A 17,916-nucleotide genomic window follows, 5' to 3' on the forward strand; every position below is an offset into this window, starting at 1 on the left:
TGAAACTCAGGTCGAAACGTCGGCATAAAATAAATAAATATGGTTTTGTTTATTTATGTTGTTCTTTGCTGACCGCACCCCCCGACAAACTTCTCCAATCATTAATCTACGGTCAACTATCTACACCTCATTATTGGTTTTTAAATTTCAATTTATCACTTTTTTTAATTTTTTTTTTAAATCAACATTTTTGTAGAATTCATTTTTTTTTTTTCAGTTTTCTCGTTTCGAAAGGTTAAAATCGTAAATATATTACTATTGGAAGAATATAGTTGACCGTATGAAGATAGTCCGGATAGCGGTCAATAAAGGTACTAAAATAGAAGAAAAAATAAATAGTTTTTTCTAATATTTTAGTACGTTTATTAACCTTCACCCGGACTATATTCTTACAAGTTAATATATTAAAATTTTCGAGTAGTTGCTTCAATTCTTCTAGATGCTTTATCAGCATTTATTCTGAAGGAAACCTGAAAAAGTTTAAAATAATTATATTGTGAAGAGAGCGAGGAAGTGTCTATATCGTGTTACAACGGAGGCAGGAGTCCCCACACAGTTTAAATATAGCTGCATCTCCTCAAATGAATTCTTGAAGCGACCATTCCCTCTACCTGATCGTCCCTTCGGTCAAGTTTTTTGTTGCCTTGGGGCCCTATTCTTAAAGCCCTAGGGCCCCCCCTGTCATCCCTAAGATATTTTCCCTTCAAAGCTTTTGGAATTCTCCCTGTCCACGCTTCTACCGAAAAAAGACACAATTCCTCTTCTAGGTCTCTACCTGGTAAATGTACTGCAAAAACAAAGTTTAAAATTTAAAACATTCAAACATGAATAAAGTGTATATGTTAAAAACCGTGAGTTATGTTCTGTAAAAATCGGATTCTCACGTTTGCTTCTAGCAGGAAATTCAAAATACTCACGCTTGTGTTTTCCAGATACAAACATTGTGGACGTTGGACTTGTGGCGGCTATTAATTTCGATTCACACTATTTCTTTAATAAAATTGCTCAAAATAAACATAGATAGAATGAAAAGAAACGTAAATATCAGCAATTTAGTTGTAGATGATAAAAATTTATATAAATATTACTATATAACCTATAAATTCAAGCTTCGTTCTTGAATTTAAATCAGAAACTTTTAAATTTAATTATTTAGTCATATGTCTTCATAAATGTATATTTCTGCCATGTTAAATAAAAAATAAACGGCTAAAGTTAATTAACAAGATTTGAAACAATGTATTTATACCAAATTGTTAAAATTTTAAAATATTCAACCTTAAACTAGAGTTAATTATTAAATTCGAGGGTTGGGGAAATCTTGTAATTAATTAAAACTAGATGATCACAAATATACGTCTGTTGGGAGCCCTAAAACAATGTAAACTGTAAACAAACGTGTGAATGCAGCACAAGCGCTCTTTGGTGCCATTGGTTGTGCCCAAAAACCGACATGCGACGGGTCGGCCACAAATTCAGGTAAACTTGCAAGAGCAATTCCAAGTAACCCATACACACATACTGGTGCATGCGCGAATTTGCCATTATTTGGCAAACTTGTAGTGGTGCCTGTAGACAATATTTTTATTAATATTCAAGTAAAACATCTCTAACCGTGCTAGAGTAAATTTGCCTGGATCAGGTGAAAAATCGGATTCTCACGTTTGCTATTTGGCACAAATCCAAAATACCAACAAACAAGTGGTCAACAAAGTAGAAAACGTCTGTATCCACATGCTTGTGTGTTCCAGAGAGACACGTTCTGGACGTCGGATTTGTATTGGCTATTTCTTTAGATTTACACTAGTGGTATTTATGATGTTCTATTAAAAGTTTTAACATGCTAAGTGTGAAAAATATAGGATTGTGAGCAGACTAATTTATGTCCATGTTATGTTAAATACAGAGGAGCTCCGAAAGGATTTTCTAGGATACTTGTTTTGTAACCTTCTAATCCTTAGGAGATAATAAAATCTTCTTCAGCTTCGTCACATCATCGATCCTCCTCTTTTGTTCCTTGTTTTCCCTCCGATATTTCCTTTTCGGTTACTTTATTATTATTTTTATCCATTACTTTATTAGAGTTTAAAAACATCTAAAACCCACCTTCGGTTCCATTTTTGTAAGGTTTCTTCTTGGAGGATCTTCTTCCATCTGTTTGGGTCTTCACCAATACACCATTGGAGGCTCTTCGGTAGATTAGCCAGTCCTTCACTCTTTACCGTGTGTCGGTAGTAGTCTTCCTCCAGGAGATCGGTAGGTACTCCTGGCAACATCTGTACCGCCTCGTGAGACACTGTTCAGTATGCTTGAGTGACTCGCAGCAGAGCCATCCTCTGAATTGCCGCCAACCTGCTCTTCTGCCTGAGCGAGAGATATCGACTCCATGCAGGGAACGCATACCTCAAGATATCTCTAAGAACTCGTATCCCCATGACAAGCGCTGGTCCAAATGCCCTTTGATTTGTGCCCAAAACTCGACACTGGACGGATCAGTCACAAATTCATACCACCTTGTACTTTATTCCAATTCAATTATCCCATCCACACGAGTGAACGTGCGATATTTAGCCGTAGTTTGGCAAATGTGAAGCAACGGCTTTATGCTCATCTTTATCACTATTGGACTTATTCCCTTACTCCTGATCTTCGAATTCGAAATTTTGCTCGATAGCAATATATTCCATGTATAGGTAAATGAAAGGAAAGACAAACATTAAGTTTAAGTTAGTTGTTATTAACGCCCTGATGTAACTCCTTACTTTACGACTTTTCGCTTTTGATCTAAACTGTTCACCGACCATTTTGCCTAATTTCGTTACTGGGACTCAGGGAACCTCAAAAACACGGAAATCGTCGAAAACTTGAATTCGAATTTTTTTACGATTGCAAAACTTTTCCTTTAAATATTCCATATATAAGTAAATGAAAGTTAAAAGTAAGTAAAATATCATTCTGAAATCACCATGATGAAGCCCTACAAAGTGGGGCGAAACGTTAATTACTAATAAATAGATTTCTTGCTATTTTTCTTTTTTCCGGACCATCTTCCTACAATCGAAAAAAAAGATATTATTCATATTTTAAATTCATTTGAAAACGTCACAATACGTCATATAAGAATTTACTAATTTTTTATACAATTCTTCTGTTCTAAGATATCATAAGTCGCCTATCTTACTCCATTTATTTAGTAGGACAAATGGTTTAAGTTTAAAAAACACTGATTTTCTCCAAGGATTTAAAATATTTGCTTGGCAATAATTTTGAAATCATTAATATTTTAGCAAACAGTTAAATTAAATACGATTTTCATCATTTATGTACCTACCAATAAAGTCGTTTTTATACAACAAATGACAATCATTGCCTGTAAAATTATCATTAATTAATTTTTTACAATTTTTTTTATCTTTACCTAATACAGTATGTATTTGACGCATCTTTCTACAAATTCAAAATCCCTAGCGAATCCGTTATTCGTTATTTTAAACGAGGGTTTATTCTTACCTTATACCTTGCTAAAATGTTTTAAAAATGCCAATTTCCAAATTTTAAAGGTTTTTTTAGTTTTAAAGTGGAAGGAGAAGAAGCTAAAAAATACTTGTGATCACGAGTTTTAACTATCTTCGCACGCCACTGTGTAGGACTTGCTACTCGTCGAAAAATTGTTTCGGAAAGTTTTAATTTTGTGATTTTAGTATTTATTTTTAATAGGCTTAAAAAAAAAAAATGTTATTTATTTTATATTATATTTTGTTAAAATCGTAATTTCGAAATATCTTAGGGCACTAAGTAGTTGGATTTATTTTTACGTGGTTTGTTATTTTCGTGATACTTGTTAATTTTTTTAGTTTTCTTGTTCTTCACTAATTATGGCGACCTTATTAAACGTTACTTTTATTAAACTTTTTTTTTTAATTTCATTTTAAATTGTAATTCATTGGGAAAAAAAAATTGTATAAAACTTTTAATTATGATATAAATTTAATTATTTTTGGAAACGGCTGAGATAGGGTTGACCAGCCTGATGGGGAGAGGTGGTGGGGGTAGACTGGTGGGGGAACTCAGTAGCCTCAGGCAGGCTCCAGTTGCCTTTCCCACAGTCTCTCAGGTGTTCTCACTTGTGTTATGTGCTATAATTCACTCCAACCAACCGTCTGCTATTCCATGGTGGATACCTCCCTCGATAACGAAACAACTGTACTGGCAGACAAAACCAGCGCCAGGGGTTATCAGGTACACAATACTTCTCTTTATTTCGCTTCAATATTTTAACTTCAAACAACATTACTTTGTCCCAAGTTAGCAGCCTTTAGGATCAGATTCTTAAGTCTCGTATCCTCATTTTTGTGAACCTTAACCCCAGTTAATTCTTTATTGTAGCCACCAAGCTTTCCTTCGAATGTAGGCCATTCCATCTCGTAAGTTTTCACTTCTATGACCCTATTTCCGCTCCCCACTCTTTTTAGCTATTATATCTTCTTCCTTGCAAATTGTTCGGATTTGATATTAAATTTGAACCCCTTGATACTTTTTATCAAATTAAAACTCTTTCTTCTTGCATCAAAAAACTTCAAATTGCTCTCCATCGCCCTAACCTTCCGAACCAATCGGCTATTTCTTTCCAAAATTAAATTCTCGTAACGGATTTTTAGAAAATGTTGGAAATATTAAAGGTGCCCGAATCTAGGTGGGGTTGTGAGGACTCTAGAATCAATACCCCTGCCATTGAGGGTGGAGAAACGAAACCTAGATTATGAGGTTAAAACTTCCCTGGAACCAGTAACCGACGAACTTTTTATTTTTCGCATTTATTCAAATTTGAAATTGATCCGGCGTTTCCTCCACTCACCCGTCCGTTCCCAAGGACATAACTGAACCTACAATGATTTCTAAGCTCATATAACTTGGACTTCTCTTCTGAGAATTTTCTTTCTTATTTTCTATACTTAATTATATTTTAATTTTTTCCTTGAATAATCCATTGCTGGTTTGTAACTTGTAACCTTGAGTTCAATGCAATTTTATTTTATTTTCCAACCAGGTTATAATTATTTAAACTTTTCTTATGGATATTTGCATAACTTTTCATACATTTCCTGTTTATCAAAATATGGATTTTTGTTTTGTTTATTATAGTTCCCTAGGTCAGGTTTAATCGATTTTTATTATCTTAAATGGTTATCATTTTACAATCAGTGAAGACAATATTGGATCAAGATATAACACTAAAGACTAAAGTTATATCATCGAAACATTCAGTGTTATAAAGTTAATTAGATTCAATGTCCCTCTTTGAATACTCATGATTTTATGGTTTAGTTTTTTTTATTTTTGGGTCCAATAAGGCGTTGAACTTTAGTCTAATATTCTATAACTTATTTAATTTTAGACCCTTATGAATAAAATGAATTATGAAATTTCATATACAAATAGGAATTTGTCTTTTTCTATTTTTAGAAAATATAGTTTTTTTTTAACTTCATTCAAAATAAAATCTGTAATATGATATTTTGGCTATCACGAACTAATTAAATTTCAAAATTTAAATGTATGCATTTCTTGTTATAATTCTGTTTCTTAACATTTATTGGCCATATGGGATAAAGTATTAAAAGTAACTTTTAGGTTACCTGATAGTATTGTCACTATTTAGCGAATCATATATTTCTTTTATTTGTTTGTATATATATTTTTTCTTTGTTTTCAGTTCCTTGGGAACCACTGGCTAACATTGATGGAGTTTCGACTAGACAGCGCAGAATATTGCCAAGCTCAGCACAAATAGACAGCTTGTGTTAAAACTTTTTTAAAAAAGACAGTTTTCAAGAATTATAGAAACTACCCAGGTTACATCAGGGCACCGTCTTGACACCTGGTGAGCTTATTGGAAATAACACCCTTGAGTGAGTGCTTTGGGTTTTTCCTCTATATTCGTTTGGAATTAAGAAACAAAAAACAAAAAAACATTTAATAGTCGAAGATAATTTGAGAAGAGCAACACCAAAGATAGGGTGTATTGAATAATTTCCGGCTCATCAGATGCTCTTCGGTGCTTAATACAGAAGATTTTTTGAGTTTTCTGCATAAGACACCGTTTTTTTGGGAGATCTTTTCAAACTGATCTGAATAGCAGTATTTTTTTACAGTAGATTTCGTTTATTTATAAAATATTTTTTTGGCAGTTGAAGTGCTAGTGTTTGTGACTTATCGATTATTTGTTGGGAAATGAGTATTGAAACGATGAGGCATAAGGATATTCGCCCTCCTCCCTGCGAGATCGAGTTTAAGAACATGAAGTTCCTCATCACCGACCGTCCTACAGACCAAAATATTCAAAATTATATAATGGTAAGTATTAAAAGCTTTTGCTTTATTAATTATCTAATATGTTGCACTAATTTCTATGAAGTTTTATTTGTACTAATAGGGGTATAATTGACAATCAAAGGGCTTAATGCAAAAAGGAGGTATTTCCATCCTACGGTAGTAAAAGTATTTTATAAAGAAAAAAAAAACTAATTCTTTTATTGCAAGATTAATACGTACTAGATTGTGGTCCAGTTGCCTGTCGGTAAAGGTACAAATTAATATTTATTAATAGCCAATGTTTCATCCAACTTTGCAGGGATTCATCAGGGCTAAATGCGAACAAGATACAAACATTATTATTTCACTATTCATTACTTTATTTTTACATTAGCAATTCTATCACTCAATACTGTACTTTTTATTAATTAGTATTTTATTATATTTTATATTGTATCATATTTTACTTTTGTAAACTGTTTCATTTAGCCCTGATGAATCCCTGCTAAGTGGAGCAAAACGTTAGTTACTAATAAATAGGTTTTTTTAAAATTTAAATAAAATATTTTAATAATTTTTTATGTCTGGAAGTTGCATTTTTTTTATTTTAAAATAATGGTGCATTTTCAATTTTTTTTTTTTTTTTACATTTACCAAAAACTTAATTATTGGAAGTTTCCTCCTTTTTGTTGCTTTGCCATATCAATGATGTGCTAACTGTATGCTTGTTCAATGTATTTTAAAGTTTAAATTGTCGATACAGCCTCCCGATTTTAAGATGTTGGTGGTGAGTGTTGCAAATGGTAACTTGCACCTATAAATTGAATATCTGCTTGAAATTTTTCATCCATATGTTTTGTATTTATTATGTAAAAAAAAAAAAATTAATTTTAGTATTTATGTAGCAGATAATCCCTACTTTCATCCAATATTTTTGCATATTATTGAGAGCATTCTTCATTAAAAATACAAATTATCCAACTATCCGAATCGTTACAATAAATAATTTAGTTATTGTTATTATTTGTTTTAATTCTTGTAACGGGTTGAGTATTCACTATTGTTAAAAATTTATCATTGCGTCTGGGCCATTTATCTTATTTTTCCAGTGATCAGATTTCCTCGATCAACAAAGATATCTTAAAGTTTTTATAAGGATCAGTTATCAGTTGATAAAGTACAGTAAGCTAGGTTTTTATTTATCATAGTTATAATTCTGTAGAAAATATTTACAAAAGATAAAATTTCCTCCACAAAGATAGCTTAAGATTTCATAACTATTACAACAGCTGATAAAAATATGAAAATCCTGAAGTATGTTTGCTAAAAAAATTAGATATTTGGAAAAATAAGATAAAACGTTTTATCTCCTTTTTTTCCTTGGAACATTGTAATTTGAGAACTTTTTTTTTCAATTTTTACTAAAATGGGTTAAATTTTTTTTTTTTGTTAATTAGTTCACAATTTCTTTTGTATGCTATATCAAGTGGCTAATTCCTAAACCTCTTAACTTCATTTGTTTTACATTTTAGTTAAAAAGTTTAGGAATTTAGGTCATGATATTTGTTCTTAATTTTGCTTGGTTTTAGTTATTACTTTATATACATTGGAAAATAACTTTAATTGTTTTGCTTATTTAACTAATATTTTATTAATCTTATGAGGTTTTGGACTAAAAAGAACTGCTAATTTGGTTATTGGGTTTTTTTATGTGTTTGTTTTTTGTTTTTTTTTGGTGGTTTAACGACTTGAAATTAGGAATGCTTAATGGTTGCTTAACCTCAACTTAGTTTGAGATTTATAAGTTAATAAATGATGCTATGTTTTTGTGAATTGTGTCTGTTGTTAATAATATTTGGGGGGGATGGGTAACCCTTTAACTTTTTTTAGATCTTTCTTTACCCCTTGGCTGCTTTAGAGAGATCTTAGGTTTCTGAAAAAGATTATTGATATTATTGAAAATACTCCTTGCAATTACAGATTAAAAAATTGATTCTTTCAACTAATAAATGAAATAAACTTTTTATTTAAAAAAATTCTCAAACCATTATAAATTTCAGGTATTATGTACCCCTATTTTAAATAAAAATAAAAAGTAGTAAGCAAATTAATGTTAAAAACACATTGTATTAAATTTTTATTTACTAATATTAAAAAATAAAACTTTGAATCACTTGAGAGTATTAAAAGAATCTAAAGCAATAGCTTTTTGATCCGAGGTCAACCCAGCCCCAGGAAGTGGGTACCCTTAATTGCGTAAAAGTTTGGCGGTCGAGGATGATTCTGACCAAATGACCTCCTTCCACTAGTGTTGGTCTAGTAACAGTTCTTCCTTAGAAAGTACTGCAGCCCTGACCCTTCCTGGCTTGTGGTACAGATTTAATTTTTATTTAACCTTGCATAAATTGTGACAGAAAATTATGGTAATTTCTCTTCTATGAATGATTAAACATCATTTGCTAATATCCCTTTGATTGTAGTGTTACAGTAATCTCTTTTTTTTTAATTATCAAAACAAATAAGTGATTGCGTTATCAAACCGATCGAGTTTTTGTTTTTGAGAATTTTTAATAAATATGACAAATTTCAAACATAATAATTGAATTAGAATTGTATAACATTTTTAATTAATTATAATCTATGAAATGAAAGTCCTTGTTTATTTGAGTTATTAATTTTTGAATGAGCCTAAAATAAGGGTAAAGTTGTGTCAATAATTGTTGTTGAATTAGTATTATCGAAAACTTATTAATAGTTTAAAAGTGCTTTATTAGCTATAGAGAAATTAAAAGTGGTCTATGACTAAAATTATACAATGGTACTTAGTAATAAAAATTAATTATATTAATTGATTAAAATATTTAAAAAAATCTCTTTTGATCTGCTTAGTTAAATAATAATTATAAACGGAAATTGTACAATTTTTTTTTTCCTTTTAAATTAACTAAATGTTCTTGTATCGGCAAGATTCAGTATTTTCATTTTTATTAAAAATTGAAGCATTTCTAATTAGATTATTATTTGTTTTAGTAGTAATTCTCCTTGGCTTTTACTATTAGGCTTATATTATCAAAATTATTATTTTCTGTAGTATTATATTATAGACTGAGTAGATTATGTTTTGGCTAGAGTTTCTAGCCTTCTTCAGGGCTAAAAACAGAACAAGATTTGTTATTGTTTTTCTAATTTATAAGGCATTTCCCATTAAAAATCTGATTTTTTTTCCATCTAAAGTTCAGGTTTGTTAGCATCTAGATAGTCTGCTTGATCCTACTATCTCATCTTAAATAATCTTTGTTCCTGATAGCCTTGGCATTTTTATTTTTATCGTTTATTCTACAAATATTTTACTCTTATGATAACATAGTGAAACTTCTCTGTTGTTATAGTAATTTTTGTTTGTTTTTTTCTTTCTCGAAATCATCTTTTCACATTTATGGTTCATATTATTTTCTCAGTATGTTTATTACTTTTTTCTTAATGTGTAAAATCTATTCATTTTGAAGTAAATAAAACAAAATTAAAATAACTTTTCGAATAGAACTATTGCAACCAAACCAAAAATTTAAATTTCTATTAAATTATAATTATATTATTAAACCAACAAATTTCATTTACATTTTTATAACATGAACGAAACAATAGGCAATATGTAACAAATTATAAAACAAAAGTTAATATCTCTGCTTAAATTATTTTAAAATGTAGAGAAAAGAAATACATTTAATGGGATAATTTGCTAGAATTATTTTCTTTTTTTCAAAACCCCTATAAGAAAAATTATTAATGACATATAAACAATAGTTTTATGCATTTTCTCCTTTTGCTGTAGAACAACTACATTCTAAGGAGTCTCCGGGAATATATTAGTTTTAACGTGTGTATTGATAAGAGTATATAATGAGCTGGGGCACACATTATTTCTGAATTTAATAAACTTAACCTAATACTGCATGTCCTTATGTAGTGTGTTGCCAAGCACCGGAAGGGGTTGACATGACAACACACCAGATCACAACATCTAATAATTCAATTAACCCAATATTAAAATGAAAATAAAGAGAGAAAAAAAATAATAAAAATAATTAAATGAAATTATGAAGTTAATAATAATGATAAAAATTAATAATAATGAGCTAATGAATTAGTAATAAATAAGGAGTAAACCTGATTAAAAATAAGAATACAGTATTAAATATATAATAAATATAATATTATACTTCTTACAATACAATACAAAATGTTACATGATATCTAATGGAAAAGAGAGAGGAACATTATAACTAAAGAATAAAACAAAATGATACAAGTATATGATAATGCGTGTAGTACATATCAAAGTTTGGATATGCTTGCAAGTATTGGCAAAAATTGTGCAAATGTTTTATGAGAATTACACAAAAAAATGTTATTTAAAATCATACATATCCATTCAGTTTAGTTTACATAAAACATATTTTGATTTTGTTCATAATTACAAAATAACATTCATTTATGTATATTTTATTTGTTATTTGTTGAAAAATATTATTTCATAAAAGGGAGAATATAATTCTGTTTATAAAAGCCACTTAATTTATTCCAAAGAAGAATCAATTATATTGATAAGCTGCTATCAATTTCAAGAAATTTTCTTAATTATTATCTTTATATCTTGATAGATGATCCATCAGAAAATATCTATCTTGTTGTTTGATGAATGACTAAGCTGATTAAAATCGTATGACATGGTTGGTTACTCAATGCGCTGATTGCTATAGCTTAAAACAGTTCGATATTACTCACTCAATGAATATTTAAATTATTAATTATTTTGGAAGATTATTGATTGACTGTGTGTAAAGATGAAAGGAATATGGTCCGGGTGCGGTCAAAAAAAATTCAAATAGTAGAAATATACTATTTTAATGAGCCAACATTTCGCCCCACGTTGCAGGGCTTCTTCAGGGCTATTTTGACGGCAGTCAAAACAAATTTTGACAAAATCATTTTTTGTTTTGACTGCCGTCAAAATAGCCCTGAAGAAGCCCTGCAACGTGGGGCGAAACGTTGGCTCATTAAAATAGTATATTTCTACTATTTGAATTTTTTTTTACCGCACCCGGACCATATTCCTTTCATATTAATTATTTTGTCATAAATTAATTTGAATTATATACAAGAGTTGTAAATATTAAGAGATTTATTATTAAAGCCTGTTGTGAGTAATTTTTTTTTATTTTTTGAATTTATGCTTCTTTACCAACATTCTACAATGCAAAAAAAAAAAAAAAAAAAAATGTGAAAGAAAATTGACAAGGGATGAAATGGAAGTATTGGGGAGGGAGGCAATGCTTGCGAATTCTATTCTAAATTTTATATTATAATACAAGAGTGGGAAGATAGAGGAGATTTACAATCGCGATAGTGCCGATCAAACTGGGTTACTTGTGTTATTATATATTCTCCTATTACAATTTATAATATTTTGCTGCTAGAACTAAGAACTAAGAAAATGGATTTTCTATTCTAATTATTATTATTGAACTAATATTTTCTACCATGAATTGGGAACGCATGATCATTATTAGTAAAATTTAAATACATTATTTTGTTTCCAGATGTTTCAATTCTGTAGACCAGTTCAAAGACTGCCAGAATTTTTTTTTTTTAATGGAGAGTAAATTAGTAAAATATTAATGTTCTATTCCCGACCCTTAGCATCTGTGTGTTCTCCTGGAAGTCTCTAGAAAAGTATTTCCAGTGGTCTGAGAGGGATTACAAATTATAAAATTAAGTGTAATTTTTTAATTTAACCATGACAACAATGCAACACCCATCACAAACAATTGCACACTCTTTTTCACGGTGTTGTATCACCATTAATTTTTTTATCTTGAAACCATAAATACATTTAAGGCATTGCACTCCAAAACCAGACAAATCCATCTTCAACTTTATTTTTGTTATTTACATTTTTGGCACAGGATTATCATGCGATATATTGGTATTCAAAACAATTTATATAACATGTAATTTAATTGTTTTTGTTAGGAATTCTTTTACCTCAAGATAAACGAGTACCAGATTTGTTTTATAATTATAAATTAGAAATGGATATACCTGGTTTTGGAATTTATCAATTCATTTGGCCATATATTTTTGAGTATAAGATTCAGCTAGATGACTTAGTGCAAAGACTTATTATCATATACTTTGAATTTAAACCCCTAAATAAATATGTTCAAAGTATGTTGGTTAATACAATAAGAGTAGATTTTTATTTCCAGAAAACAACTTGAAATAGATAATATTACAAACATATATATATAGTGTGTGTATTTTTTATTCAAATAGCAGTTAGCTGTTATTGAAATATGGCTTGTTTTCTTATTTCTCTTGTGTAATAGAAATGTATGTTCTCTTAAAAAATTATATTTTTTTCTTTATTGAGTGAGAAAGTGCATTCTAATTGTGGTAAAGCTTCCTGACTGGTTACAGGAACTGAAGAAGCATAATGTACGGGATGTCGTCAGAGTTTGCGAACCTACGTACAAAATTGATGAACTTCAGTCTGAAGGCATCTCCGTCAAAGATTTGGCATATGAGGATGGTACCTCACCTCCGGCCGATGTAAGCTAATCAGATTATTATAATTATTATTTAATTTTTTTATTCATAAGAAATATATATATATATATCAATGCAGTTATTTAGTTCTTAATTTGATAATTTTAATTCCGTATGAATATTATAATTTTTCTTGTTGCTAACATTTTATTTATTTTTTTCCTTTATAGGTTGTGGATGAGTGGTTTGAACTGTTGAAAACCAGGTTCAAAGAAAGCCCTGAGGGATGTGTTGCTGTGCACTGTGTCGCTGGTCTCGGCAGGGCACCTGTTCTGGTCGCGTTGGCGCTTATTGAACTCGGCATGAAGTATGAGGATGCTGTCGAACTGATCAGGCAGTGAGTATATTTTTATCTAAAAAATGTATCTATTTATTTGTTGATTTTAGGTGAAGGCGACAAGCAGGTATATTAAGATGGGCTGGTAATAGTTCACCACTGTTTTATCATTGTTTTACAATATTTCGGCCTTAGGAGCCATTCTCAGGTACAATATACGAGGATTCCTAATTATTCTACTGAAATACGTGACAACAAAAAAATAAATAAAATTGAGAATTAGGTACCTCTTGCTTAGTTAGTCATTAAATAAATATTATTTACAGGAGATGGTCAGGGTTGTGATCAAGAAGAAAAAAATAGTTTTCAAGTACTAATTTAGTACCAATGTTGGTCTTCATCATGGCTAAAATAAATAGATACAAAGAAGTAAGTCAATGGACTCTACGTTCTTTGTATCTATTTAATATAACCCTGATGAAGACCTACTTAGTGGGTAGAAACTTCGGCAATGAATAAATAGGTAAAAACTACATTTTTTTCTTTTTGATCAGACCCCTGACCATCTCCTTCAAATTTATATAAGTTCAATCATCTATATATTAAATATTAAGTTGCATTATGCATTCACTAAATTGTTTAACCTCTACGTTATGTGGTGTAATATAATAAAATTATAAATAATAACCTCCATGGAAAGGTTAATTTTGGAATATTGTTGTATCAATGACAACTGTTCTATATTAAAACCTTTCCCCAATATTATAATTAATAGAAAGGTGTTAATAGTTGACTGTAGAATGATATGAGAAGAAAATGGGGGTATGGTCAATAAAGATACACAAATAAATAAAACGTATTTCAGGCCTAGAAAACAAAACGTGATAAGATCCTTAATTTGGAGAGAAAAAAATCATAACAAACAAACTTGGAAGTATGCATAATAATAAATTACGAAGATATTATTTGGTACTAAAAGAAGATAAAGATATAATATATTGTCCATTGTAGCCAGAGATGGGCAAAAATTAGCTATTGTTAAAGTTGCCATGGAAACGACCCTTATTCATGAATGAAGCATTAATAAATAAATATTGTATCCATGGCAATATTAGCTTTTAGTTTCATAGTTGCCCAACTCTCATTGTAGCATATATTCAGTTTTCTTTCTTGCCCATTGTATCATTATATCATTTTCTTTCACACAATTCATTATGTTAATTTCAGTTATGCAGCATTTACATTTTGTTCTGTACCTTTCATTATGTGTTTTCTTTATTATCATGAGCACAATCAGTTTTTTTAAATAACTTTTTTTTTGTATCATTTGTTTTGTATTTTTCTTACCTCTACAATATTTTATTTTATCTTCTATTAGTATCGGTTACTAACTACTTAATTTATTGTTATGTATAATTCCAAGTTAGTTTGTTATTATTTTATTTTTATATGTCTCTGAATTAAGGATGTTATCTGAAATTTAGATCGAAGCATTGGCACAAATAAATAAGTTTTACTTATTTGAGCATCTTTACTGACCACACCCCTGACCACCTTCTTATTATAATTATTCTTTTTTATTATTATTATTATTATTTTAAGGCATCAATCATTTCGAAGGGTCATTATTGTATTAGACATTTTAATAATATATATATTAAGGTATACTGTTGTAAATAATATTCCTTTAAAAACCTAGGAAGGGTTTTAGTTTTATGAAAATATTAACATGATCCAATATCTCTACAGCAGATAGCAGCACTTAACTCTGTCCCTGTTACTTTTTTTTTGTGTTTATTCGAATATAAGGTATCTGATAAGCATGATTTTTCAATATCAAATTTCCTTTGAGAATTATATAAAAAAAATAATTATTCCAATTTGTGAAAAAAAAATAAACTGATTAATAATAAATTAAAGGTAAATTTAACTTTTTCGAGTTAAGGAAAAATTAATCTACATTCAAAGTTTGTAGGTTTTAGTTTATGGTGAAGTTGTTAAAAGAACATTTATATCTATTTGTTGATATCTCACATCTAAGCTTCTAGGAAATTGTGGCTGCCCTTGTTAGGACGCCTCCGTAGCATTCTTGAGTCAGAAGTAGCACCTTTTCAAACTGGCCTGGGTGGGTTTTATTGTTAGTAACCAATAAGTTGAGTTGGGGATCTATATAACTCATCCACCCAGCTTTAGTTAAATTACACAAGGACGTAAAATTCCAAACAAACATAACATCTAATCTTTTTAATCAAAGATACCCCTACACATGTTATAATATTTATTGAGCAATCCAATTTCTGCTTAATATTATTTTTTTTTCTTTTAAGTACATGAAAAACACTTTGAAACTTAAAATTTTTATCTACTATTTTCAAAAATTTAGTTAGGCCCATGCATTTAGGTTAGGTAGTTATTTACAGGTATTTGAAAGGCTTGAGATATTGTTTTTGTACCTTTGTAAGATTGTTTTTGAACCTTCCAAAAATATTTTTATTTTAGTTATTTTTTGCTCTCAATAACTAAAAATAAGAATGATTCCTTTTTTCTTTTATTATACTAGCCAACATTTTTCCTGAGTTATTCACTCTACAGTCTCATATTATTTTAGTTCTATACTATATTATTTTATTTTAGGAAAAGGAGAGGCGCTATTAATTCAAAGCAACTTGCTTTCCTGGAGAAATACAAACCAAAATCTCGATTGAAGATTAAAAATGGGCACAAGAATTCCTGTTGCATCCAATAGCCGATGAACACAACTGTCTTTTGACACATGGAGTTAACTGCTTGTATTTTAGAAGGAATTATAATTATGTGTACGAGTGTATTTTGAAGTATATGTGTTTAGTGTATACTTATGATTTTATATTAAATTTTAAACACCTGCACACATAATTATATATAATTTTAATTATATGTTAACAAACCAATATTTTAGCGTTATGTAATTTGATTATGTTATTTCAGACAGTGTGGAATATCTTTCATATTAAGGTGTCATTATATAACGGTACCTCTTATCATAGTCATTATATTTATTTCTTAATTCGTAAACTTTTACCAATTCAAATATTTTTTAGCATCAGTATAATTTTTTCCACGATAAGACTCTTTCCGAGAATTTTGAAATTTGTATAAGTATGTTACAATTAATTTTTTTCTTGTATACTATATTTTATGTTTTATTCGAATACGACATTGATTAAACATTTTTATTAATTTCAGAATATCAAACTAATTTCATTTATAAATTAAAAATAAAATAAAAAAGTCAAAACAAATTAATATATGATGTCTTTCTCTAATGAGCTGAATGTAAAACTAAAAATGATTATAAAAAAAAAGTAGGCTCATAATAAAAATATTTTTTTATCGTTAAGTTGCTTACAGTTTTTTAAATACTTTTAACTTTGTTTAATCTTTGACGTGATTTTTTCCTACAGCAGGGAGACATGTAAATTAATAGAAAAAAACATTGTATATAAAACTTCGTAAAAATTTAGTTCCGTAAAGGTTATAATTTTCCAAAGAACACACCATATCTTATTTAAAAAAAAAACAAAAAAAATATAAATATATATATACATTTTGTATAATTAAAAATACACTGCCAATATAATAATCTGTTAAGATACATAAGTAATTTACATGTACTCATATTGGATAACATTACTGTTTGTAGGATATGTGTAATCTATGAATTTTAAGCTGGTTAAGTATTTGAGCTAAATTTTGCATGATTTTTTTTTTCCCACTGTATGATGAAAAATCTATTTTCTTATTTTTATTATAATTTTTTTTTTTTTTTTTTTTTTGTTAAAGCCATAATATTATTATGTTTTGATTTATTATATATCTATATTTTTCTTTTTGCTATTGAACATAAAGTTAGTATATAGCTATGGTATTGATAAGTTTTAATTATGAGAATTGTTGTGGTAAGTTTTGTGTAATGGATCATCACATGTGTACGATTGTTTTAAAGGTTTGTTTAGAGTATGGATGATAATAGGTTGTTGTGTACTTGGCTATATGGTTAGTAAACTTTACCTTTTTTTTTTTTTATTTAAAAAACAAAAAAAAAATAAAACATCCTGTAAAAATGATTAACCATGTTGCATATCTGAGATTTATAATTTAAGAAGGTAAATAGAAAAGGAAACAGTTTTTGAAATGAAACATCTATTGTATGGTATGAGAAAATAAAAATATATTATCAAGTAATAAATAATCTTGGCTGTTTTTTATTTTTGTTTTGTCAATACCTCATTGTTTATTATTCTTCAAATTGACAATAAAATAACAATATTCTGTTCTGTTCTGCTCTACATGAAATCTTAATCTTCTTTGAGTTTCAAAACCCTACTTGAGTAATACAGAGTGTATGTAAACTATACAACTGGGATTTTTCATCACTAGAGGAGGTTTTTTTTATTTTCCCAGTTTTCTAAATAGGCAAGTTTAAAATGATTGTCGAAGTCACCGCAAAATGACTAAGTCTTTTTGAAGGAAGGTCCAAAGAAAAACAAACTGGCTCGGATATAAACATTTGTTTGGCAATGATAACTATTAACATAAACATATAATCGATATATAACGTTTAGAAATAAAATGAATAGAGATTGAAATAAAATACCTTTAACATAAAATAAAATTAGCTAACTAAATGGTGACAATGAATGAACAAATTTATATATATATTTAATGTATTTTAATTT

The 17,916-nt window shown here is 28.9% G+C and overlaps 1 protein-coding gene across 4 annotated transcripts in view; it reads left to right on the plus strand.

Moving 5' to 3' along the window:
• The window catches only part of PRL-1 (PRL-1 phosphatase), a 133,767-nt gene extending 116,338 nt beyond the window's left edge, over positions 1–17,429 (plus strand). The window contains exons 1-5 of one of the 4 annotated variants that reach the window (XM_014421971.3): positions 1,345–1,479; positions 5,714–6,354; positions 12,775–12,924; positions 13,092–13,258; positions 15,833–17,429. In XM_014421971.3, the coding sequence (XP_014277457.1) occupies positions 6,232–6,354; positions 12,775–12,924; positions 13,092–13,258; positions 15,833–15,944 (552 nt within the window). In that variant the 5' untranslated portion in view covers positions 1,345–1,479; positions 5,714–6,231 and the 3' untranslated portion in view covers positions 15,945–17,429. Of the gene's footprint in view, positions 1–1,344; positions 1,480–4,072; positions 4,240–5,713; positions 6,355–12,774; positions 12,925–13,091; positions 13,259–15,832 lie in introns of those variants that run through there. The other 3 variants (XM_014421969.3, XM_014421974.3, XM_014421970.2) reach the window with 3 other exon arrangements.
• The last annotated feature ends 487 nt before the right edge of the window (positions 17,430–17,916 follow it).

This window comes from Halyomorpha halys, unplaced genomic scaffold, assembly GCF_000696795.3.
Source record: "Halyomorpha halys isolate HHAL.00 unplaced genomic scaffold, Hhal_1.1 Scaffold349.1, whole genome shotgun sequence".
In the NCBI taxonomy this organism is placed as follows: domain Eukaryota; kingdom Metazoa; phylum Arthropoda; class Insecta; order Hemiptera; family Pentatomidae; genus Halyomorpha; species Halyomorpha halys.